General features: G+C 44.1%; 2 protein-coding genes across 6 annotated transcripts in view; one reads left to right on the top strand and one right to left on the bottom strand.

Annotated features, from left to right (window-relative positions):
• Positions 1–145: 145 nt before the first annotated feature.
• Fgfr1op2 (FGFR1 oncogene partner 2) lies at positions 146–21,953 on the top strand. 4 transcript variants are annotated; one of them, XM_013115552.3, is made up of 7 exons: positions 146–443; positions 9,275–9,411; positions 10,938–11,055; positions 12,244–12,386; positions 15,150–15,263; positions 17,859–17,972; positions 19,727–21,953. In XM_013115552.3, exons 2-7 carry the CDS (start codon positions 9,277–9,279, stop codon positions 19,862–19,864), a joined length of 762 nt encoding a protein of 253 aa, XP_012971006.1. In that variant the 5' UTR covers positions 146–443; positions 9,275–9,276; the 3' UTR covers positions 19,865–21,953. The 4 variants fall into 4 exon arrangements, with proteins under 4 accessions (XP_012971006.1, XP_012971009.1, XP_005072993.1 ...); XM_013115553.3 differs by lacking the exon at positions 146–443 and adding an exon at positions 1,035–1,215; XM_005072936.4 differs by lacking the exon at positions 15,150–15,263 and having other exon boundaries at positions 149–443.
• The window catches only part of Tm7sf3 (transmembrane 7 superfamily member 3), a 36,251-nt gene continuing 27,941 nt past the window's right edge, over positions 17,260–25,569 (bottom strand). The window contains exon 12 of one of the 2 annotated variants that reach the window (XM_040743617.1): positions 17,260–17,485. In XM_040743617.1, coding sequence (XP_040599551.1) covers positions 17,415–17,485 — 71 coding nt within the window. In that variant the 3' untranslated portion in view covers positions 17,260–17,414. Of the gene's footprint in view, positions 17,486–24,361; positions 24,891–25,569 lie in introns of those variants that run through there. The other variant, XM_040743616.1, reaches the window with a different exon arrangement.

Here is a 25,569-nt window from a genome sequence, read left to right on the forward strand (position 1 = left end):
TTGGTGAGCGGCAGAGCGAGAGCCGGCGAGGAGGGGCGGGACTAGGAGGCCCCCGCTGCCAATCAGCGGCCAAGCCACGGCGGCCCCGCCCCACCCTCCCCCGCACATCCCCTATCCCCGTCTGGCGGTAAAGGTCTCGCGAGACTTGTGGCTCGGCGGCCGCCGGGAGCGGAGTTCCGGGCCGGCCGGGAATGGGGACGAGGCGCTCGGGCTGCCCGTGTTAGCTGCAGCTGTGTGCGCCGCGCTGTGCGTCCGCTCGCTGAGCAGGCGCAACGAGGGCGCGGAGACGGCCCCGTGGGCGCCCGGGTCTCGCCTGCCCTCGTCGCTGACGGCTGGGAGGGACGGAAGCACGGCGAGCCGAAGCACACGCGTAGGCGAGCCCCCGAACCGGGCTCCCCTTCATCCCCCTCCGTGCTCCCGCCGAGCCCCTGCCGGGAACTGAGGTACGGGAGTCCGGGGGAGCCCCGAGCCCTCACTCAGGCAGCACAGGACACCCCTTCCGGGTTCGTTGTCTTCCTGGCTCGGCGGTGGCGGGAGGGACCTGTCGCCGTTGGGTTTGCCCCGCCGCCGGACCGGACCTGGACGCGGCCACAGTGCTCAGGGCAAGCCGGGGTGGTTCTGGTCCTGAAGTGCCCTCCCAAGTCCTGCTCCAGGTGGAGGAGCCGGTGTCCTTCAGAGAGCGCCCCGAGTGTGCGCTTGCCACCGGCTTTCAGCGGCGCTGCAGCTCCCCGCTTTCAGAGCGCTGTGTGTGTGTGCACAAGCCTCGGGGTGCAAGTGCATGTGTGTGCACAAGTTTAGGGGGTGTGCACAAGCTTCGGGGTGCGTGTGTGTGCGTGCACAAGTTTAGGGGGTGTGCACAAGCTTCGGGGTGCGCGTGTGTGTGCACAAGCTCAGGGGTGCGAGTGAATGTGTATGCACAAGTTTAGAGGGGTGTGCACAAGCTTAGGGGTGTGTGTGTGCGGGCACAAGCTTAGGGAAGTGTGTGTGTGCTCGAACAAGTTTGGGGGCGTGTGTGTGTGTGTTCATTCCGCGGACCGTCCTTAGCTCCTCCGAGGTTTTCTGCAGAAGACTCATGTTTTTCTGTCAACTGCTTCCATGCCCAGCTACCGTCAATTACCGCCTGACAGAGGTGTCGGCTCCCCCGCTTTCCTTCTGTATGCCGACCCGGATGGGCAGTGCCCGGGCTCCTTCTGTGTTCCGCGCACACTGCACCAGGTTGTTGATTCTTTCACTGTGGTTATTACCGTTACCCTCCCTGCGCCCCAAACCGGTGTTGCCATCGCTGTGAAATGCATTACCTCTCCCGAAACTTTTTCCAGTTCTAATTTAAGCATATTGGTTCGTCAGGGCCTTTTCGGGACTACTTTACGTCATATTTTACCTTTTTAGTGTCACCTTACTGCTGCCCCAAATTCTTTACCATCCACCCGTGCTAGGATGTTGGGTGTTTGCCCAGACGAGCCTCTGCACACCTGGTACATCTATTGGGATACTTGGCTTTCCTGCTGTTTCACCGACTATCAAAACCCATTTCACAGATCATTCTTTTTAGACTCCCGTGAGTGACATTGATAATACAGTGAGCCCCTAGAGCTCTCGACATAGTTTTGCAGTATTTATAAGGATATATTATTTGTTCAATTATTTGTCTTTCCTGACAGCTTGAACTTGAGTCTGGAATCTTGTCTTATTCATCTTTAAAACAAAAGCTAGTTCTGTGTTGGCACATAGCATGCATTATTTGTACATACACATACACATATTTATAATGCAGTCATTCCAAAGAATCTGCTATAAAAGTTCTCAGTCCCTTAAAAATCAGAATATTAAAACCAAAAGGGACCTTTCTATTTTAGGTTATGTGTCCTTAACCCGTTTTAGATATGAGCAGTCCTGTATTCCTAACTTGATATGATGGAGATTGTGTATAACAGCAAATGCATGTGTGTGCACACACACCTCACTTGTCCCACTGATTTTATGTTTGTCAACTAGGATTTGATGTGATACAAATGTTTTTGACAGTGCTCAGCATATGTGCATTCCTGCAAAGACCCACTGACTCTTTGACCTATATGTTAGAAATAAGTGGTTTAGTTTAGGTTACTTTTGGGGGTTGTTGATTTGAACAACACACACACACACACAGAGGCTAGCCACAGTTCTAGAGAGCATGTAAGTTGGTTTTGATCCACCAGTGCTCTTCAATTTCTTTTTTCTTTTTTCTTTTTTTAGACAGGGTTTTTCTGTGGCTTTGGAGGCTGTCCTGGAACTAGCTCTAGTAGATACCAGGCTGGTCTCCAACTCACAGAGATCCTCCTGCCTCTGCCTCCCGAGTGCTGGGATTAAAGGCGTGTGCCACCACTGTCCGGCATTTTTTTTTCAACTTCAAGAATGGTTTTTCTTCATTAAGCTCCAAGTGCACTCATACTCATGGGGTAGAAATTATCTGTGCATTCAAACAGTGTATACATCTGTGCAGGATGCTCATTTTCATGTGTCATTTATTGTGGGATATTTGTACACTGTGTGGAGGGGTATTGCTGTAATTGGTGTGATTTTAAAAAGCTGAACAGCCAATAGGTAAGCAGGAGGCATAGGCGGGACTTATTTGGAGAGAAAGGAAAGAGGAGATGAAAGGAGACACAGAAAGCAAGACGGGTGACAGAACACAGATGAATAGAAATGAGTTAATTTAAGTTATAAGAGCTAGTTAGAAACAAGCCTAAGCCGAGGCCGGGTTCCCATAAATAATAAATCTCTGCTGGTGACCCAAAGAACAATCTAACCACAGTTTATATACATTGTTTTGTATTTGAGATTGAGTCTCTGCATAGTCCTGGCTGGCCTCAAACTCACAGATACCGGCCTGCCTCTGCCTCCCAAGTGCTGGGACTAAAATTGTGCACCACCACTCTGGCTATATACATTCTAGAGCTCTTAAAACGTTTCTCTGAAAGATTTGAAAGACATTTTTACCTTGCTATTTCCATGTGCCAGCTAATATAATATTATCTAACTGCTAACATTAGAGATACCTGTCTGAACAGTAACAAATTTTAAACTAAATTTTTGACACTTAAAATCACATCTGTCATATGTCATACCATGTTTGTGTATCTCCAGCAATCGGATAATTGTTTATAAAAGAAGCAAGAGTTACTTGAATTTCTTTAGATTTTTCTTAACTAAAAGCTAAACATCTGGCCATTGCTGTTGTGGGTAGGTGGTGGTTTCTCCTGAATCACCAACAGGACGTTCTAAACCATCTGTCAGACTCTGACTGCAAATGTCTTAGTGCTGGAGTGGGTGAAAATGAGGCTAACACAGGAAGCAAAAACTCGTCTCTGGAAAGCATGCCCCTGTAATTTGAGCCTCCCTGTATACAGTAGCTTAAATATTATTATGACTGGGTAAGACAAGCACTGAGAAAATAGGTAAATTTGAAAATATTCCTTTTTAAACTGAAGTCTATTTTTTTGCGATTTGTAACAGAGTGTAGAGAACAGTACCTCTCCCACGTTACTTACTAGCTAGAAAGGGAGAGAAAGCACCTTTCAAAAAGGACTGCGAAGCAAACTCATAGCTTCAAGTATTTTGAGGGTTTGCAAACAGGAAGTGAGTACACAGATTTTCAGAAGCTGTGTCACTGTTTTTCTGAAATGTTAATGAAATCAAGTGTTGAGTTGTCTGTTTATAATTTTTTCTGTGGATGGGTTTTTATGCTTCTAAAATGTGAAACTGTAGGTCACTTTCTTAGTCTCTCTATGCATCCTAGAGAACATTTTTACAGTAATTCTCTTTTAAAAGGCCCACCATATCCATTGCTTAGTTTTAATATATACTTAAAATGATTTCTAGGTTTGTGTAGTTATGTGAAAAAAAAGTTTTTAATTGTTCTTCATATGCATCTCCCTTGGCTGACTTGAAATGAAAAGTTTTAAACCTTTTAGAAGCTGCGCCTGTGGAGTTGGGGAATTTGCTCTCCCCACCTCAGGATGCTGAGACAGTGTTTGCATAGCAAGAAGCAAGCAGGGCCTTGGGTCCAGCTCGGCTGTGGAGTTCAGTCCTGGCCCTACCGAGCTGTCACTCAGCTCCTGCTGTTGGGATCCTTGGGGGGTAACACTTGTCCTGTTGTCTGAATGGCAAGATAAGGTGCTGTTCTTCAGGTCCAGAGAGCTGTCGGGTTTTTTTTTTTTGTTTTGGTTTGGTTTTTGTTTTTGGTTTTTCGAGACAGGGTTTCTCTGTGGCTTTGGAGGCTGTCCTGGAACTCACTTGGTAGTCCAGGCTGGTCTCGAACTTACAGAGATCCACCTGCCTCTGCCTCCTGAGTGCTGGGATTAAAGGCGTGTGCCACCAACGCCCATCGAGAGCTGTCGTTTTTAATTAACCCTGACAGCCTGAGTCTGAGCCCTTATGGCTGGGGGGAAAGCCTATTCTAAGTTGTGTTACCTAGCAGTTTGAGTTAGGGTTGTGATGGACATCATCATCATCGTTTTATTTAAGTATTAAAGTCTTTTGACCATTTTTAAAATTAGACTTATTCTTGCTTCATCAGAAGTACGGCTTGGAACATGCTTCCTCAAGACCTAGCTGTCTTCCCACATTGTCTGGCTGTCTGATAGTCATTTTTTTTTCCATCTGGATGAAACCTGGTTTATCAGCAGTCTCTTTATGTTTCATCCTTTGGTATCATGCCTAAAACACTTTGACTATCTCCAGATTACAGAGATTTTTCTTTGCTCTTTTCCCCTTGTAATACTACTATTTTTTCATTTTATATTAAAATTTGTACTCCATTTTGAGAAAGGCTTTCTATAAACCATAGAGCTTTATATAAACCAAGTAAGAATTGTGTGGAGATTACTTTCTGGCATATAGGTGTTTAGTTCTTCCAGTGCCATTTGTTGAAAAAATTCTAACCTCTCCCCCCCCCCCAAAAAAAAGGGAAGAGTGTACACAGGTGTGCGTGTGCCCTGCGGGCCAGAAGAGGGCTTCAGATTGAAGCTTGCGTCAGTGGCACTTGTAGCTGCTTGTCAAGGGCCTCGGTGTCTGAACTGCTGCGCTCATAGCTGAGCAGCCAGCACCACAGCCGCTCAGCCATGCTTCCAGCGCTGCTATTCTTGACTCGCCTTTGCGCCTTGCTGCCTTGTCTTTTGACTTTTATAGCCCAAGCTAGCCCTGACCGCACTATGTAGTTCATGCTAGCCCTAAGCTTGCAGCACCCTCCTGGCTCAGCCTTCTCAGTGCTAGAACTGCAGGAGTGTGAGCGCCACACTCAGCTCCCTTTGCACATTTCCAGAAATGAACCTGTCACTTCCTGTGGGTCCATCTCCGGGCCTCTGTTCTGTCTCGGCACATCGGAGCCATCTTGTCCCTACGATCTATGTGAAACGAGTCTTAAACAGCACACTTTGAAATCTTTGCAAGACAGTTTCGGTGGTTCTAGTTTCCTTGCTTCCTGTAGGAATTAATTATAAAATCAGCTTGTCAGTTTCTAGCTGCATTAGACTGAAACCTTTTGTCTTGATGTATTGAGTCTTTAAATCCTTGAGCACAGTATTTTCTCTACATACTTAGATAATCACTTTGTTTTCTGTTAGTGTTTGTAGTTCCCAGCATATATTTTGGTTATGTCCAAGAATTTCATTCATCTATTATATTTATTATAATGTATATGTAATTATAAATGTAGCTATTTTAAATAGTTCTAGGACCATTATTAGACACTCATTTCTTTTGTTTGTTTCTTTTTTGAGACAGGGTTTCTCTGTGGCTTTGGAGGCTGTCCTGGAACTCACTCTTGTAGACCAGGCTGGCCTGGAACTCACAGAGATCCACCTGCCTCTGCCTCCTGAGTGCTGGGATTAAAGGCATGCGCCACCAACGCCCGGCTCGACACTCATTTCTTCTTGTGACTTTTTGTCATTGGTGGGTTTTGAGGAATTATTCCATTTAATATACATTATGGAATCTTGTGTATGTAACTCTGTTTCCAAGTTGTCATTGCTAGTTTATGGAAGAACAGTTGGTTCTTGTATCCTTTGGGCTTGTACTTGTATCTTATGGACATACTAAAATCATAGGCAGTAGGAATTTCTTATTTTACACTTTTAGTCTTTGAGATTTCATACAATGTATTTTGATTACACTCACCCCCAACTCCTCCCAGATCATCCCCACCCCACTGCCCACCCAAGTCTGTGTTCTCTCTGTATAGCTCACTTGACTCCTGTCTCCTTTTAAACACACTGAGAGAAATCGTTTTTGTTCTTTGGGATTTTCAATGTAGCAACATGGACTACATGTAGTCCATGTTTCCTGTATGTATCCCAGTTGATATTTTCCCGTCCTTATTGCTCTAGTAATTCAACAAGATTGGTATTTGGAGCATCCTTACCTTGTTATGATTTTAGTGAGGAAAGTATAGTCTTTCGTCTTTATATTCATGAGAAATTTTGTTCTATGGTTTATTTTGTTTTTCTCATATTTTCCTTTTATGTGGTTTTGGTGTCAGAGTAATGTTAAGATCTTTTAAATGCTGAATTGCTTTATGAATCTAAAAGTTTTTGTTTTTTCTTCTCTTTCCTCTTATTCTTATTTATGTGTTTGTTTGAGATAGGGTCTCTCTTTGTGGACCAGGCTGGCCTGAAGCTCACAGAGATCCATCTGTCTCTGCTGTGGTGTGCTGAGATTACAGATGTGTACCACCATGCCTCGCATATAAGTGTTCTAATTTCCTTAAAGATATTGCATAACACTGTTCGTCGTGCTTTGTTTTCTGAGATAGGGCCTATATTGACCAGCCTGATCCCTCGATCAAACACTGATTTTACTGTCTCATGTTCTGTTTTGTTTAATAAGTGTGTGTGTGCTCCGGGTGCATGCCTAGTGCCCATGGGTTCACAAAAGGGTGTCATATGCCCTGGGACTAGAGTTGGGGATGGTCGTGAGCCACCCACGAGCAGCAGGGACTGCTGAGCCATGTCTCCAGCCTTGATATATTTTAGGACCTGCCACTGAAGCTTCTCGGTCTGGAGCCTTTTGTGCAGGATATTTTTAATTCAATTTCTTTACTATTTAAACTTGTTAGAAAATAGCTGTAGAAATATGGTTATGTAACTCCAGTGGCTATAATAGTTACTCATTTCTTCTTGTATAGCTTGATGTCATTTGTGGGTTTTGAGAAACTAATCTTGTCTTAGTTAGGTTTCTGTTGCTGTGAAGAGACACCATGACCACAGCAATGCTTATAGAGGAAACATTTAATTGGGGTGGCTCACTTACAGCTTCAGAGGTTCAGTCCGTTACCGTCATGGCAGCGAGCATGACAGCAATGCAGCAGACACAGGCTGGAGCTAGAGCGCTGCCTCTTGACTCAGAGACACAGGAAGTCGACTGACTCACACTGAGAGGAACTTGAGCAAGAGACCTAAAAGCCCGCCCCATAGTGACGCACTTCCTCAAACAAGGCCACACCTCCTAATAGTGCCACTCCCTCTGGGGGCCATTTTCTTTCAAACCACCACAGATGTGTTTAATCTAAATCATCTAATTCATGTTTGGAGTGAAGAGTGGCTCTGCAGTGGTTTCTCGTGGTCTTTAAGGAGTGGGAGTTGAGACTGACCGTGTGACCCAGGTTGGACTCCTCCTCTTGATGCCCCTGCGCAGACTCTTGGGACTGCAGTCACGGCCCCGCCGCCACTGGCTCTTCTCTTGTTCTGAGTGGGTGGCTCAGTCTCTCTGGGTGTCTCTCTGTCCCCCTCCCACACATCCTCTTTGCTTCAGAGAGCCTGCCTTTGGTGTGACTGTGTTTACTTTCTTTTCCTTCTGTTTACTTGGGGTTTACTCTGCTCTTTTCCTACTTTCTCAAAGTTAGAACTTGGATAATTGATGTCAGATCTTAGATTCTAATACCTTTTATGCTATGCTATAAATTCATCTTAACCATTTTATTGAGTTCTTTAAGATTTCTGTTTAGTTATTTTTCAGGGTCTTTGCTCTTGTCCTCCATAATTCTAACTTCATTCAACTTTGTATTTTCTTAGATCCATTGAGCTGTTTGATCTTAATTTTTATTTATGTGTCTATCTGTGTGGGTATGCACACATGCATTGGAGTATCTGCAGAGGCCAGGGAGTATCGGATCCCTGGACCTGGAGTTAAAGGTGGTGTGAGCCGCCCCATGCCCGTCATGGTCCCCCAACCCCCAGCACACTGGGAACTAAACTACAGTCCTCTGCAAGAGCAGCAGACACTGTTAACCACTAAGCTGTCCCTTCAGTCCCAAACCAAGCTTTTTAAAAATTATTTTCCTAAATTCTTTGCTTGTTTATTTTTTTTTGAGGCAGGGTCTCACTGTGTAGTCTGGCTGTCTTGTAACTTACTATGTAGAACACACTGGCCTCGAACTCACGGAGATCCTCCCAGCTTTGCTGGATTCCATATCCAAGCATCGCGCTCGCGCTCTCTCTCTCTGGCTGTCTGGCTGTCTGTCTGTCTGTCTGTCTGTCTCTCTCTCTCTGTTAATCTGTTATTGGGAGGGACCCTTGTTTTTTCCGTTTCCTGTTTTGCTTTGGAGGCAGCACAGCCTGTCAGTTGGCCTCCACTGTGAGACCACGGTGTGGACGTCAGCTGTACTCTCGCGGATGCACGGATCTGCATTCAGTAGATCAATGTTGTTCACCCCCACCTCGCGGGGGAGGGTGGGGGGAAGCTGACGCTCCCTGCCCTGTGGCACCATGCGGCACATGTCCAGTTGTGGTGTCAGCGCGGCTACAGTGCCGCCCCAGCCTGGGCTCTTCAAGGCGCCTCTCTCTCCTGCTGCTGCCCTTGGTGACTTCTTCAGAGTGCAGCCGAACCCGCTGCTTCTGTTCCCTGTTCAGCCGTCTCGGCATCCCCTTAGAGCCTCTTCAAAAACATTGAAAGCCTCCTGTAGTGGCTAAGGGTGTTCTCTGTGGAAGCTGCCGGAACTGAGATGATAATGTCCGTTGACATAAGACGCAGCAGCTCATCCCGGCGGAGGCTGAGGCTGACGGGGTAAAGCACATAAGAGCCAGATGGGCAGTTCACCTGGGGGTGGAGCAGGGGCAGTTCTTACAGTCAGCTTTGCATTTAAGCTCATAGTATCCCAACAGCCAGACACCATATTCCTAACTGCCTTTCTCTCTAAGTACTGAACAGTCTCGGGGAGCTTACGAAGGGTATCTGTGATGATGTGGAACTAAGGCGACTTTAAGCCCTGGTCTTAATTGATTTCCTGGTACTCCTTTAGAAATGAGCTGCACAATTGAGAAGGCACTCGCTGATGCCAAAGCCCTTGTGGAGAGGCTGAGGGACCATGACGACGCCGCAGAGTCTCTCATCGAGCAGACCACGGCCCTCAGCAAGCGAGTGGAAGCGATGAAGCAGGTTTGACTTTTCCTTGCTGGCTTCGTGTAGCAAAGCTGCACTGACTTTGGGTAACCCTGAAATCACGGATGTCGTAGTCAGCGTTCCATTGCTGTGAAAGACACCTGGACCACGGCAACTCTTACTTTAAAAAAAAAAAACATTTAATTGGGGCTTACGTACAGTTTTCAAAAGTCTATTCCATTATCATCACGGCAGGAAGCACGGCTCCACTCAGGCCAGGGTGCTGGAGAAGTAGCTGAGAGTTCTTCCTTCAGATCCACACGTAGCAGGAAGAGAGAGGCTCTGGGCTGGGAACGGCTTTTTGAAACCTGAGATCCTGCCCTCAGTGACAGGACTCCTCCAGTAAAGCCACACCTCCTGACCCTTTCACGTGGCCTCTCCCTGGTGATGCTGGGAACCATTCTTACTCACACTACCCAGTCACAGTCATAATTTCTAGTGAAGCTTTCAGGAAGCCTCACTTGCTGTTTGTTTCACTTTGGACTGGGATATATTATCATGCTTCGGTGACAAGTGCATAGGTTTATTTTAAAACTATGAATTTCATCCCTCTTCTGACACAAAGGCACATCAGAGTTAAATAATTGAAACTGTTAAATCTCAATACATTTGATAAGGACCAGACAACACATTTCACTAATATCAGCACACATTAGATATTTGCTGTGTTATATAATGTTGAGATGTTTACACTTTCCTTTATAAAAGTGCTTGGTGTTATTTAACAACCAAGCACTTGTGGTTGTTTTGGGGTTTTTGTTTGTTTGCTTGGTTGGTTGGTTGGTTGTTTTTGGTTTTTTCGAGACAGGGTTTCTTTGTACCTTTTGAAAAGTCCAGAATCCAGCCAGCTGTTGTGGCGCACACCTTTAATCCCAGCACTTGGGAGGCAGAGGCAGGCAGATCTCTATGAGTTTGGGACCAGCCTGGTCTACATATTGAGTTACAGAACAGCCAGAGCTACATAACAGACAGACTTCATGTCAGACCCGCCCCCGCCGCCGCCCCTTGTGCCGCTAGGAATGGAACCTGAAGCCTTGCTTGTGCTAAGCAAGCTCTAGGCCTGCCAGGGTATTTCTAGCTTCCCGCCCTTCCAACCCTGGAACCACTGAGCTCCTCTCCCAGTGGATTTGCCTGCTCTAGACCTGTAGACACCTCGAGTGAGTAGGACATGAGATACGTGGCTTTTGTGATTGGCCTGTTACCGTGTTTTAAAATTCATCTGGTTTCTAGTGTGTCAGTCTTTTTTTTTTTTAATCCTATTCATTGCCCAGTAATACTGTACTGCAAGAGAACACAGCATGTTCTGTTTCTTCTCTCTTGGGTGGAGGCGGGTACTCAACTCCTCTTTTTTTCCTATAATTAGTATTGGTAGTACAGACGTTTTCTTTTCCTTAGGAAGGAATGTTGGGTCATGTAATGCCTCTGTTTCACTCTTGAGTGGTCTGCTCAAATATTCATGTAGCAGGTAAAAATTTGCAAATATTGACTTCCTGTGTGGTTTTTTTTTTCAATCTTTTCATTAGTATCAGGAAGAAATCCAAGAACTTAATGAAGTTGCAAGACATCGGCCAAGGTCTACACTAGTTATGGGAATCCAGCAAGAAAACAGACAGATCAGAGAATTGCAACAAGAGAACAAAGGCAAGATATATTGTCACGAAAAAGACCCTTAGTCTTCCATTGTGGTACTGGTTTGGGACTAATTAGTACATTCACATATCAGAGAGGGGCTGGAGAGGTGGCTCAGTGGTTAAGAGCTCTTGCTGATCCAAGTTCAGTTCCCAGCACCCACATCAGGCAGCTCCTGACTGGCCGTAATTCTATCTCCAGAGGGTCTGACACACATGCAGGTACTTACACATACACGTGAAATAAAATAGAATCCTTTTTTTTTTAAATGAGGAAGTAGTCAACTAAAGTTCCCTTTTTAATATTTAATCTCATCTTCTGGTCTGTGTGACGAGGTGGTACTCACTGCTGCTTTACCCAGCCCTCTCTGTGAGGTCTGCCCTGCCTGCCATCTTCCCAGCTGCTTCTCCTCCACGTCTGGTTTACACTGTGTTTGTTAGCTTGCAGGAACTGAACTGCACTCCCTCCCGTGTCCCAGAGCTGCTCATGATCTCTGTTGTACTTAGAGACTTTCACTCTAAGCTTCTCAGTCCATCCTTCAACACGAGCGTTAGTCCAAACTCCCCAGAATGAATGTGATCATGATGCCCTTGTTTAAAAGTCCCTGTCCTATTTTAATTTCCTGGTGCAAGGACTGTCAGTCAGCTCCTGGACTCTTCCCTGCCCTCTCCCCACAGTCCTCCCTGCACACCGTTTGCTCTGTCAGCACACGTCAGTCTCTTAACATAGCCTTCACTCTCACGCTCCTTGTTGACGGCTCTTGTTCCTTTAGTGTTCAGTGCGAGAGCACGGGTTCATTGCAGTGCTGCAATTTCATGGAGCTTTCCCCGGGCCAGCCTCATAACTCGAAATGATTTTTAAGAAATAAGTTTTAAATGAACACTAAAAAGCTAATGAGAAATGTCTCAGTGGATCAAGGACACTTGCCACCAAGACTGACAGCCCGGGTTCCATCCTTGGAACCCCTGGTAGAAGATGAAAGTCAATTGCAAATTGTCCTCTAACCTCTGCATGTGCCATGGCGTGTGTATACACACACACACACACATGAAACATAAAACTTTATTTCAATAAAAAGTGAGGGGCTTCTTTGTGGCATGTTTTCCTTTTTAAAATATCCTGTGTGTCAGTATTTTGGTAAATACTACGTGGAAGAGCATAATCTTAACTCATTTGAGTAAAGCACATTGTTCTTGACAGAACTGCGGACATCATTGGAAGAACACCAGTCTGCCTTGGAACTGATAATGAGCAAGTATCGAGAACAAATGTTCAGATTGCTAATGGCCAGCAAAAAAGAGGACCCAGGTATAATAATGAAGTTAAAAGAGCAGCACTCAAAGGTAATCGGTCTAGTCTGTGAATTTGACTTGAAATGGAAATTGGGGGCCACTGGTTAGCCTATGTTCAGAGTTTTTAAACAATGAAATTAATCTACTAAAATTGGTGTGATATGATATATAACCCCCCACATTTTCTTTATTGACAGTGTTTCCTTGTGTAGCCCTGGCTTCTGTCCTGGAACTCAATCTGTAGACCAGGCTGGCCTTGGGCTCTTGATATTTCTGCCTCTGCCTCCTGAGTGCTGGGACTAAAGGCATGTGCCACCATACCCAGAAATACCTCACATTTTTAATTGACATTTTCTTTTGTCATCATTCAATCCCCCACCCCCCAAATTTCTTGTTATATACTGTTTTCTCGTTGGCTTATTCTTCTAACTCCCATTACTCCTTAGTAACAGGGTCTTACTCTGTAGCTCTATCAAGGAACTCACTGTGTAGACCAGGCTAGCTGTCTCTACCTCCCTATTGGTGTCCTTAGTAACTTTAAAATGTGTGTGTGTGTGTGTGTGTGTGTGTGTGTGTGTGTGTGTGTGTGTGTGTGTGTGTGTGTGTGTTCAGTAAAATAAACTATTGTAAAATGAAGTTTCAGTTTAAAATTACTTTGTAAGATTCTCTGCTTTTAAGTAATTTCTCCAGTAAGTCTGTGTAATGCTACCTGTTACACAAACAGGAAATGGAAACTTTTAAAGTCTGTGAGCTGCTGAGTATAGATTGTTTTCCTGAAGAGTTCAGTGTGAATGGTGACAACTTGTTTTCATGAAAACCCGTGGGGTTGAGGACACTGCAAAGCTGACATGGTTAGAGCATTTTTGCAGTCATTGGAGTTGGGGCCACTTAGAAGCAATTGTCAAGACAAGCAGAGCAGTTGTTGCTATTTACATTACACTGAATTTTAACTGCCAGCGAGAAATAAATATTAAACTAGATTGGATGACTGGCTTTGGATAATGGTGAAATAAACTGCTTACAACTAGTACTGTTTCAGAAATAGTGGTAGTTATAAGATACATGTATTTCTCAAATGCTGGCACATAGTTTGGATTCTTTAACACATATCTTCCACATTGGTATCTATTGTATTTTTAATTATTCCGTCAGAATTAAATAACTAATAGTATTCTTTGGGTACCAGTTACACATATTAGAGACTGTAATAGCTACCTCTTGTGTTGATTAGTAAGAGAATAAAGAACTAAAATTGGGTTTAGTGTTATCTATTTATAGTAATCATACCTAAACAAAATGGGAGTCCTTAGGTATTTAACTGTTTTTTGTTTTGTTTTGTTTTTCAAGACAAGGTTTCTCTGTATTGCTTTGGAGGCTGTCCTGGAACTTGCTCTGTAGACCAGGCTGGCCTCAAACTCACAGAGATCCGCCTGCCTCTGCCTCCCGAGTGCTGGGATTAAAGGCGTGTGCCACCAACGCCCGGCTTTTAACTGGTCTTTTGAATATAAAGTCTGTAGTTGATGTTAATATTGGTTACAGAGTATTTCAATGTATATCAAGCCAAGTACCGTGACACATATCTCTTTAATCCCAGTACCTGTAAGATAGAGGGAGAAGGGTCAGGGTTCTAGGCCAGCCTGGCGACATGAAATTCTATTTTAATTCTACCTTCCCTCTCCAAAAAATAAGTAAATTTGTAACTAAGAGGGTTTTTTCTTTTTTTAAGTATAAGAATCACAAGGCCTCTTGTTTTACAGTTTGAAAAACCAAATTTTGAAGTTTTGAAAGAGTGAATACCACCCAAAAAAAGTATGTAGAGTAAGATCTTGCTAGTCCCATATAGTAGTAACTGTGGTAGAGCAAATGTTTTCTGAAGCACATGAGGAGGTAGATAGAGGCAGCGCTCCATGGTAGAGCATGTGCTGAGCATGCCTGAGGCCCTGGGTTCAACCACCTCGCCGCCCCCATAAACAAACCCGTCATCAATGCTGTCCTGTTACAAAGTTAAACACTTCTTAAATAGCCATAACCCTTCCGTTAACATTTGCTGTGTAGATTGAGTTCATCCAAGTGCTGACCCTTGCCTTCCATAAAGTGACTGTTCAGTTATTTGCTATTAATTCTAACTAATACATATTAATGTTTGTGGTTTTGATTTTTCCCAAAAAGGAGACGCTTTGACTCAGTAAATCAAACACTTATTAACACTCTGCATTGGATTAGTTGCTAGGTGCAAGAGCAAGTTTAATGAAGGAATATGTCCCATTGCTGTTAAGCTTGCGATTTAATGGGAGGTACAAAAAACAAGCATTCCTATAATAGAAGGCAGAGTGAGGTAACAATGAGTCATTAGAGTAGGAAGAGCAATTCATGTCCATAAGCAAAGTCTGAAAGAGGGCAGATCATTTAATCCCGCCTTGAATTAACTACAGGAGTGGGAGATGCAGAAGCAGAGAAATGGGATAGAGGTGCAGAAGTGCAGGACTCTAGACTTGGTTAGGCACCAGTGATCCGACGCCTAACCATAGAAATATCTCTGCAGCACACTTGGGAGCATGTGTTCTGCTTGAGGCCATGGTAACACAGAATTTTGCACTCATATAGAGCTTTGTGAGTCCATATTTAAAAATCACTAGAAAATGTAACTCAGTTTCCTCCAAATACTTATTTTTACATCATGATTTTAGCAGATGCCTTTTTGGAAATCTTAAAAAAACAAACATTCCAACAGTTGGCTAACACGCATGAACTAACACTCACTCGGTGTTTAAATTACGGATGATTCCGTGTTAACATAATGGCTCTGTGCTACAGATTGACATGGTACATCGTAGCAACTGCGAAGGAGTCTCCCTTGACGCAACTCGGCACACCCTTGAAGCACCTCAGCATGGACTGGAGAGGCGGCACTTGGAAGCAAATCAGAATGTACACTAAATCACACATCAACTTTGGGGGGGGGTGAGATGGGATCCATTTAAAGAGCTGTTTATTTTGAATTGCCCTTCCAGATTAGATCAGAAAATAAATGAAATCAATCGAAGAACGGTGTGCTTTTCATGGCCATGCTACTGAGTCTAAAACTCCTAAGTTTGTCCGTAATGCCCTGTGTGTCATGCACGTTATAGATTTAGATAGATTTAGAGATGTTTACCAACATCTTTTCTTTTGTTTGCTCTCACTAGATGTCGCTGCAGTTTTTGTTATAAAACAATGCATTTCTAAGCCGGGCGGTGGTGGCACACGCCTTTAATCCCAGCAGAGGCAGGCGGGTCTCTGTGAGTTCGAGGCCGGGCTGGACCAACAGCCTCGAAAACAATACAGAGAAATCCTGTCTCGTAAAAACCAAAAAAACAATGCATTTCTAGACATTAAATATTTTCTTACTCAGGAGGCAGAGGCAGAGAGATCTCTGTGAGTCTGAAGCCAGATGTGCCTATGGCCTGAGTTCCAGGCTAACCAGAGCTGTGCAGTGAGACTCTGTCTAAAAAAAAAGAATAGAGAATAGATTTTCTTGATAGTAATTTTAGCCTGATACGATAAAAGGCTGGTCCATCAAACGTAACTATTTGTAGTTCTTTGGTTTGAGTTCACAAGTGAATGCCTTTGCATAGATAGCATAGCTGTGCACAGTAATGCTTTGTGTGTCTTGAAGAGCTGGGCTGTCGCTGCAGAGTAGAAGTAGTATTACTTACCCGTTGTTAATACATTATTAATAATCATTATTGAAAATAAGTAAATAAGACAGACTTGGACATGGAAAGTTGGCAGGACAGCCCATGGTGACGTGCTCACATTCAGGCTTTAGAGCCATAGTTCCTTCTCTATGCCCCTTAAAATCAGTGTGGTTCCTCCAGCTGCAAAGTAACCGTCCACTGAGCCTAGAAAGCATGCTAAGCGTCAATCAGCAGCCTCTTTTTTTTTTTTCCATTTTAAAGCCTCTGTGTCCCAGTACTGACCAGATGGTACGTTAAGAAAGTTGTTGGTGTTCCAAGTTTTATTGTAGTCATTGAGTTTCTCAGTTCTCTGTGTGTGTCCCCTGTAGCAGAGGGTCTTAGTGGCTGTGGTACCGTAGTGAATGCATTTGCCTTGGCTTTGCTACCACTAATCCAAGGCTGTCTAGTACACCTGCCCGGGTTGTGGCATCTGTGTACGATGTGGAAGGTACGCAGCCACATGTCACCATTAAGTACTAGGAAGTGTCACTCATATATGGAGAGACAGATCACTAATTTTTAACATAGTTTTAATTTCAACTGTACCGCACGAGATACAGCAAATGTTTTTTATGGTGTCTTCTAAAGATTTCTCCATTAAGACAAACGGTTAGGGGTGTAGCCCTGGATTCAGTCCCCAAAACCAAAAACCTATAAGGACCTACATATTTGTTTTTAAGACTGTTAAATGGGGTTAGGGGTGTAGCTCAGTGATGGAGTGCTTGCCTAGTCTAAAGGTGCTGGGTTCAGCTCCCAGAAACACATACATAAAATCACCAAAGACAGGGCTGTTGTTTTCCCTATCTCCTCCAGTGTCTGTTCATTTGGGTATTTTTTTTCATTGAATGTCAAATGTTGCTTTTCTCTTAATGTAGTAAGTTCTGTTGCCAGTAAAGAATGATCAGTAGAGACTGAGAGGATGATTGTGCCCAGGCCTGTGTACTTTCTTAAAATGATCAATAGAAACCATGAGATGATTGTGCCCAGGCCTGTGTGGGTTCTTAAGCCCCTTTGTTCCCATCACTGAGCAAAGCTTGTAAGGTCAGGGAAGAATCTTCAGAGGGATTGTGCTTCTGTTGTCTGGCTTATGCCTGACACGTCACAAAGGGATGAGATAGGGTTTGTAAAACTGATAAACATGGGGGTCTGTAGTGTGTGGGAATTAGTTGTACTTTCATGCAGCCAAAAAACAAACAAACAAACCCCACTTCGTGTTTTAATGCTCCGTAGCAATCTGTTCACTTTGCTCAATAATTTTTATTCCACAAACAATACCCTTCCTGTTCTCGAGGAGGACTGTGTCTAGAAAGACTCTTGGTTGACTTGGGATTGGCTTGCAGGCTTTACCACCATAGAGGAGACTTCAGGAAGACAAAACCTGCATGAGCCAGCGGGTTTCTGTCTCTCCCATCGCTTTGGCCATAGTGCATGCAGCTGTGAGACAGAAAATCTTGGTCATTGTGATGACTGTGGAATGAATAAGTATTCTGCTATACGGTTACGTTGTGATCTGTATCCTTAATTATATTTTTTCTCTTTCTGTTGGGGGGGATTCTCTTAATGTAGTCCCAGCTTTTCTCGAACTGGCTATGTAGACCAAGCTGGCCTCAAACTCAAAGAGATCCTCCTGCCCCTTTAACTCTATTCTTAACACCAGATGTCCACCCAGCTTTGTTTTGATTCCTGTTAGAAGGCAGCATAAGGATGCCACACTTGAGTTATGTGGCAGTGTGGTTCTATCAAAAGAGAATTCAGAACTAAACTGGTAGAGTCTTTCTCTCATTTCTGTGTCTACCCTTTCTTCCAGGAGCTGCAAGCACATGCTGACCAGATCACCGAGATGGCAGCAGTGATGAGAAAAGCCATCGAAATTGATGAACAGCAGGGTTGCAAGGAACAGGAGCGAATATTTCAACTTGAAGTGAGTTTTAACCTCAAATACGGGGTGATGGGGGTGGGGGTGCTTTACATCCCCGAACCACTCAACCAGAGAACATTCCCAATCGTAACACACCCACACTCTTTCTGAGTTGGTGGTAATGATTCCTGAATCTGGTGATAGTATGAAACAGTCCTTTGGGTGGTAAGGCAGGAATCTGGGAAAGTTTATTTTTAAAACAGGCGTGGTGGCGCACACCTTTAATCCCAGCACTTGAGAGGCAGAGGCAGGCAGATCTCCATGAGTTGAGACCAGTTGGTCTATAAAGTCAGTCCCCAGACAGCCAGGGCTACCCAGGGAAACCCTGTCTTGAAAAAGAGAATTTTTAGTTTTGATTCTGTATTGTTTTTGCGTGCGTGTGCATTTCCTTGGTTTCATAATTTGTAAAACCCAGTTCTTTGTGCTAGAGATCATAGTGATATAGAAGAATGTTTTTATAGAGCACAAACAATGCTAGGGGTGGTGCGCCTTTAATTCTATCACTTAGGAGGCAGGGGCAGAAGGGTCAGGAATTTAAGGTCACCCTCAGCCCCCAGTGAGTTTTAGGCCAGCCTGGACTACATGGGGTCCTATCTCAGAAAGACAACAGAGGGGCTAGGGAGGCGGCCCCGAGGGTAATGGCTACTGACTCAGGATCCCCAGCTCCTATGTAAAAGCCAGGCACATGAATAGCCAAACAGTAAGCTCAGGTTCAGTAAGACCCTGTCTCAAAGCATAAAGTGAGTGCAAGAGAGGAGGACTCCACATGTACACACATGGAACACGTAACACACAAAAAGTAAAATTTAAAATGTGTTGCTTGAAATCATGATCAGGAAATTTCTTATGGATGGCCATAAAACCTATTTCTGTCTCTGAGCATATGGTATGCTCCCATTTGTATAATAAGAGTAGGTCAACTTTTTCAGCAAAGGGCCAGAAAGTTAAGACCTTTGATTTCGCAAACTGAACAGTTAATGCTCAGTTTCATTGTGGCTATGCAAAAGCAAGATAGGCAGGACTGTGTTGAGAAAACAACCCCAGGCCAGGCCATTGAGACCTAGAAAGTGAGGCCAGAGACAGCTGTAGAGAATGGGTTATAAAATGATAAAATTGTTTACAATGTCAGATACTCATTTACATTTCTTTTTGAAAAATACCTCAGCTCGTTTTGTTGATCTCACATTTTGCTGAGGGAAAAATGTAATAACTACCACTGAGTGTTGAAATATATCTCAAGGTATTATTCATACAAATTTATAACTAGTATGAGTTTATATGAGCGTTATTCATCTCTAATCTGTTTGCAAAACAAGCTAATTTCTGCCTCTTTACCTATTCTGTCTGCACATATTAAGACTTGCAGCTCTGTGGAGATTGAGTACTGACCCTGTGTCTTTAACGACATTTGAAATCTGGTTTTTGTTTTTGAGAGGCTCACTGTGTAGCCCTGGCTGTCCTAAAACTTGCTATGTACACCAGGAGAGCCTTAGAGATCCCCTGCCTCTGCCTCCCAACTGCGTCACCACACCCAGCTTTGAAGTCTGTTTGGATTAAGGTTAACAGCCTGTAGCATACAGCCTGTACATTTACCCATTTATGTGATCACAGAGTCTGCTTTCCATGCTACACCGGCATACGTCTGGCCTTTAAATATGCTCCTTTTAGAAGTGCCTTGTATACGTCTTTCTGTCTCTGCACATTGGTGCTCACCCATAGGATGTAAGCCATCTTCAGTTTTATTTGTCTCCTTACAGCAAGAAAACAAAGGCTTGAGAGAGATCCTTCAGATAACACGAGAGTCCTTTCTGAACCTTCGGAAGGATGATGCGTCAGAGAGCACATCTTTATCTGCACTAGTGACTAACAGTGACCTGAGTCTGAGGAAGAGCTGAGTTGCTTTCTGCGTGGTCCCTAGGATGGGCCCAGAAGTGAGTGTATGAATGACCATAAAACCCAACTTCAGTCAGCCTTTTTCCCTCTATAGTATGTACAAGTACACTGGCAAAGAGACAGAACAGAAGAATGTATCATCAGTGGTCATAAACTAGATCCCAGCACGTAAAAGACAGGAGAAGCTGAGCCTGAGTGAACCGTGAGCACCCTCACCGTGCTGCTGAGCACCTCAGTTTCAGAAGTGCAGTTGGCTTTCTGGATGACACATGGGTCACCCTGAACACCCCAATAAACATTTGGAAATCCTAAATTATCGCAGCTTTAAATGTTAAGTCTGCTGTTGTATTCTGCATGGAAGACTTTGTTCTAAGTCTTGTCCTTCCTGTTGAGTGTCAGAACAGCTTGTGTACCACAAGGCTTCCTGTTTGTTCAGTCTGTCAGACAGCTCAAGGTTAAAGGTTTTGAGTGTGTTACTCACACTACAAACAGCATATACTCATACTATTTCTAGTTCCCATGACTTCCAGCTAACAGTTATCCATGACTTGCTGGAGTGTATACAGTACCATCTCAGGAAGGAAAGAGAAAGGAGTATTACTTTCTAAGAAAGACAGCCGTATATAGACACATTTAGTAGGTTAAACTACTTTGACAAAAAATGTTTTGGTTCTGGGTTAACAATGAAACTGTCCTCTCTACTTGCTGCTAAGGATAGGAAACTCACTAGTGAACAGTTGACATATTTAGTGTTAACACAAGATGGGTATAGTCCTCTCCAAGTAAATTTGGAATTCCTTTGTTTTTAGTTAAGAAATTACTCTTCAAATACTTAAAAAGTAGATGCGGGACTGGAGAGATGGCTCAGAGGTTAAGAGCACTGACTGCTCTTCCAGAGGTCCTGAGTTCAAGTCCCAGCAACCACATGGTAGCTCACAACCGTCTGTAATGAGATCTGGTGCCCTCTTCTGGCCTGCAGGAATATGCAAGCAGAACACTATATACATAATAAATAAATCTTAAAAAAAAAGTAGATGCATGTTCTAAAAACAAAGTTCTGGGTCTCAGTTCCATTTGGTTCTTATAACCTGTGAGGTTTTCCTTTCAACCTGTGACTCAGAAAAGGGCAGTGACTGAGGAGACCCACAGACATTTTCCTTGGCATTTAAAAACATTGTATTTACAGCCAGGCAGTGGTGACGCACACCTTTGAACCCAGCACTTGGGAGGCAGAGGCAGGAGGATCTTTCAAGGCCAGCCTGGTCTGCAGAGCGAGTTCCAGGGCAGCCAAAGTGGTTATACAGAAAAACCCTGTCTCAAAAACACAAACAAAAATACCATATTTACAGTATGAAAAGCTTTTGAAGGCCACAAGATACAGAAGTGTGCTTTAACACCAATTGAAACCTAATTGTTCTTATTGTGTAGTGATCAGAATAAAAGGATAAAAGATTGTGAAATATGATTAAAATATGCTTGTGTGTCATACATATTAAAATTAGCACAAATAGAAAGTTCTACTTTTGAGTATATCATTTGTTAAATATTGCTTTGCATTGTAATTTGATGTGAAATTTCATGTATTGGCAAAATTCAAAGGACTTCTCACTTGAGAAATTTTCAGTCTTAACTTTGAGGTGAGTGGGGTCACAGGGCTATTAGGAAGGGCCAGTGCCCTAGACGTTAGACAGTTCTCATGCGGAGGCCTTAACGTTTTATACATGAATTTATTTTTAAGATTTTTCTATTGGTTTTTGGAGAGTGCGCCTTAATTTAATGGTAATTTGTTCACGTAGTTTTACCCCAGGCCGGAATTTTAAGAAGACAGGCTGCACTGTTGAGATGAGTCAGAGACAATGCATTGAGCAGCTCTACTGTAAAGTGTTACTTGAGAAGTAATTATTTTTATAAAAAAATTACTTATCCTTTGTCTTCTTGAATATAATTTTAAGGTTGTGAGTATTGAAATACATTTGCCTTGTTTTTAGCAAGTTTTCCCCTCCCCTGCCCCCAAAACAACTTTAAGCTTACACCTCGGAGTGTGTGCTGAAGAGGAGCCCTATTTTAATAAAGACGAGTGCTTAAAACTGGGATGGCCTCAGGGTTAATTTCAAAACAAAGCTTACATTTCTTAAATACAATTTGTTTTTGAAGCTTCTTCTCTTTGCAGGAGGGGTGGGTGGCGGGCACCCTGTGTGCACTGTGTGTCCTCTGTGTGCTCTCTGTCTGCACTGTGTGTGCTCTGTGTGCTCTGTGTATGTGCTGTGTGAGGGAGTTAGAAGGAGAGAGAGAGAGAGAGAGAGAGAGAGAGAGAGAGAGAGAGAGAGAGAGAGAGAGAGAGAGAGAGAGAGAGAGAGAGAGAGAGAGAGATGTGTGTGTGTGTGTGTGTGTGTTCATGCACATGAATGCCTTACTTTGCTGTCAGAGACATTTCAGACTGAAACTGCCCAAAGCCAACCACTTCATGCCCAAACCTATAGTCTTCCCCATCCTTGCGAGGGCAACTGCAGGGTACACAGATGGCGGCATCTCAGACCTCTATCTTGCATTGAATTTGTTAGCAAACCCTGGTGGCTGTACACCCAGAACATACCTGCCAGCCCTCGTCCCAGCCACAGCAGAGAGGATAATAACATGCAACCTCATTCTTGTGTTCTTTTTCCATGTCAGCAAAACAAGTCAACTAGCCCACTTTACAAACGGCCAAAGCCTTCAGTGAGTGCCAGCAGTTACCCTGTGCTCAGGATAGAATGACTAACCCTAAAACTCAGGACACTCTTCTCAAGGAGCATGGGCAGGAAGACTGCCTGGGGGACTTTGAGCAGGAGAGCCAGCTGCTTCGGAGCTGTTCTTGTAGCAGCCAGCACCACATGACAGCTCACAGCTGTCCATAGCTCCAGTTGCACAGCTGTCCAGTTGCAGGCTCCACCACCCTCACAGACATGCATTCAGGCAAAACGCCAATGTACACACATATGTAAGCTGTAACATACCACCCTGGTTTTCCTTCACTTCTGTTAGCCTTAAGCTGAGATTTTAAAACAACTGTATTTTTCAGATTGAATAATTTTGTTTGTAAAAGCACAAACAGGAGCCGGGCGGTGGTGGCACACGCCTTTAATCCCAGAACTCAGGAGGCAGAGGCAGGAGGATCTCTATGAGTTCGAGGCCAGCCTGGTCTAAAAGAGTGAGTTCCAGGACAGCCTCCAAAGCCACAGAGGGAACCCTGTCTCAACTCCCCCTCCCCCAAAAAAAAGCACAAACAGGACCAGTATAAACTTCTCAGACATCACAATAAGGAGGCCTTAAGCATTTTTCAAAATAAGTATTTATTACAAAAATTATACAAATGGAATTGCTAAAAGTTATTATGAAAATTTAAAAATAATTCATAATCTCTCTCCAAGAAAGCAAATTCTGCCTTTTACAGCTCTGACTGGCAGTGTGTTCTGACAGGACAGAGAACTACTCTCCAACATTCCACGGCAACTATAACAGACGTGTGACAGAAGCCGGAGTCCCTATGGTAATTTTTCTTTTCGAAAAACAAGTTCATTGCTGAAGCTAGACAGTAATAACAGAGTAAGAGGTTTTTTTTTTTAAACAAAAAATTTCATTTGGTTCATTTTATTATTTTTTCATTGTTTTATCTTCAAAACATTTTTAAAACCCAAACTGAAATTTCAATAGCTGAAGATTAAAAAACACAATCAGGGAGGCAGCTCAGTAATGAGCATACAACAGCCACAACCAGCTGCACCGTCACTCACAGAAGCCAGCTCACCTGGGGCTCTGAGCGGGAGGTGTGCAGCCCAGGGCGTAAAGGGGGTGAGCGGCCCACCTTACAGAACCCAGGCGGCCTTCAGGAGCAGCTCCATTCTAGTTGGTTCCCCCTGACCTTCAGAGCTCTGGGGCTTGGTAACACACAGCAGTCACTGGGAACAACTCCACAGGGCGCTAACAGCTGCTTCATGAAGAACAAAGGTTTCATGTCCCTAGTGACCTGTCCTGATAAAACAGTCCACTCACCACCTAATGCAACTCAAGAGAAAGGTCAGCAGGGACACTGCCCAAACGAACGGATGAAAGAAAACAGGTCACCATTTCGGCTAGAACTTACCCATATCAGAGTTCTATTATCTTTAATAGACTGAGCTATTTCAATTACAGAAATAATTTATTTAAATCACCACTTTACGCCTAAGAAGCAAAGCAACATGGGATTTATATGTTAACTTATTTTAGGATTTTTTTTAAATAAATTGTTTAAATATTGAAAGAAATGAAGGGTTCTGATTTAAAATATGAGATGCAGGCAAGTACTCAGACTGCTTTAATGAAAAGGAAGAGTTACTTTCCTCTTAATCTTAACATTCAAGGGCAAGGAATCAAATCCCTAACCCTATACACACAAAGCAAGTTCCCTCTGCCAGCCTCCCCCTCCAGAGGTTCAGACTCAGTCAAAACTGTCCAAGGACGTGTAAGAAAAAATACCAGGGTTTAAGGAGAACTGACACTTTTATTGTGTATTGTATAAAACACATCAATCGTATTTATAAACAAAGGAAACTTCTACAGACTGGATAGTGAAGCAAAGCATCTACAACCAGCCGTCGGGTGATTTTTCTGTCACCTCGGATCCTCCTCACATCGGCAGGGCGTCACCCTATCGCTGACCACAGCTGATCCCACTCTGGACCTGGGACGGCTGGGCAGTCTAGATGAGAACGCCAGGGTGAGGCACACTGACCACGCCCTCGGCCTTCTACAGAAGCAGGGGCGTCCGCTCTCCAGCCGGCTGTTCCTTCTGAAAGAGCGCTCCGATCTGAGTCAATCGGCCAAACAGCCTCTCTCTCAGGGGAGGGATATGGTGGCTGGGGTCCAGAATGTTCGTCACTCTTCTTTCTCTCTCTTGCTTCCACAGCTTGTAGGGATGGGGCGGGAAAGGCGGCTGTCCCCTTTCTCTTCGAATCTGCAGGGTAATTCCACTGACAGCCAGCATCCCCCACATGGCCAGGACGAGGAAGTCTGAGGGAAAGAAGGGCCTTGTACTCAGGGGTTTTGTGTGGTGCCTTGTTTTGTTTTGGATACAATGTCTCAATCTACAGCTCAGACCATACTTAAACTTTGGCAATCCCCCTGAAATCCAAGATTATAGACATAAGCCACCAAGTCCAGATATTTTTTTTAATTGTACTTGAGAAAAAAAAAATTGTAGTCAGGCAGTAGTAGCACACGCCTTTTAATTCCAGAGCTCTGGAGGCAGAGGCAGGGGGATCTCTGTGAGTCTGAGGCCAGCCTGATCTACAGAGTGAATTCCAGGACGGCCAGGGTTACACAATGAAACCCTGTCTTAAAATGGTATACGCAGATTCACGTGTGTTCAAGCCCGAGCGGGTGGTAGGTGTCTTTATTGCCCAATACCTGTTTGGACAGCCTCTCCCATTACACCTGATCTGACTGAACAAGCCCCACCCACTGGAGTCACAGATGCACACGCTCCTGCTTGGCTTTTTATGTGGGTTCCAGGGATCCGAGCTCAGGCGCTCAACATGTGCAGCAAGCACTTGGTACCCACCGGGCCACCTCCCCAGCCCCAAATTCTTCTCTTCCCTGCCTCCTTTCCTCGTTCCCTTTCTCGTTCTCCTCCCTCACCCTTTTAATTCCTTTTTCCTTTTTTAAGATGGAGTCTTAATTCTGTAGCCTG

This window comes from Mesocricetus auratus, unplaced genomic scaffold, assembly GCF_017639785.1.
Source record: "Mesocricetus auratus isolate SY011 unplaced genomic scaffold, BCM_Maur_2.0 Super-Scaffold_100001, whole genome shotgun sequence".
Classification (NCBI taxonomy): Eukaryota; Metazoa; Chordata; class Mammalia; order Rodentia; family Cricetidae; genus Mesocricetus; species Mesocricetus auratus.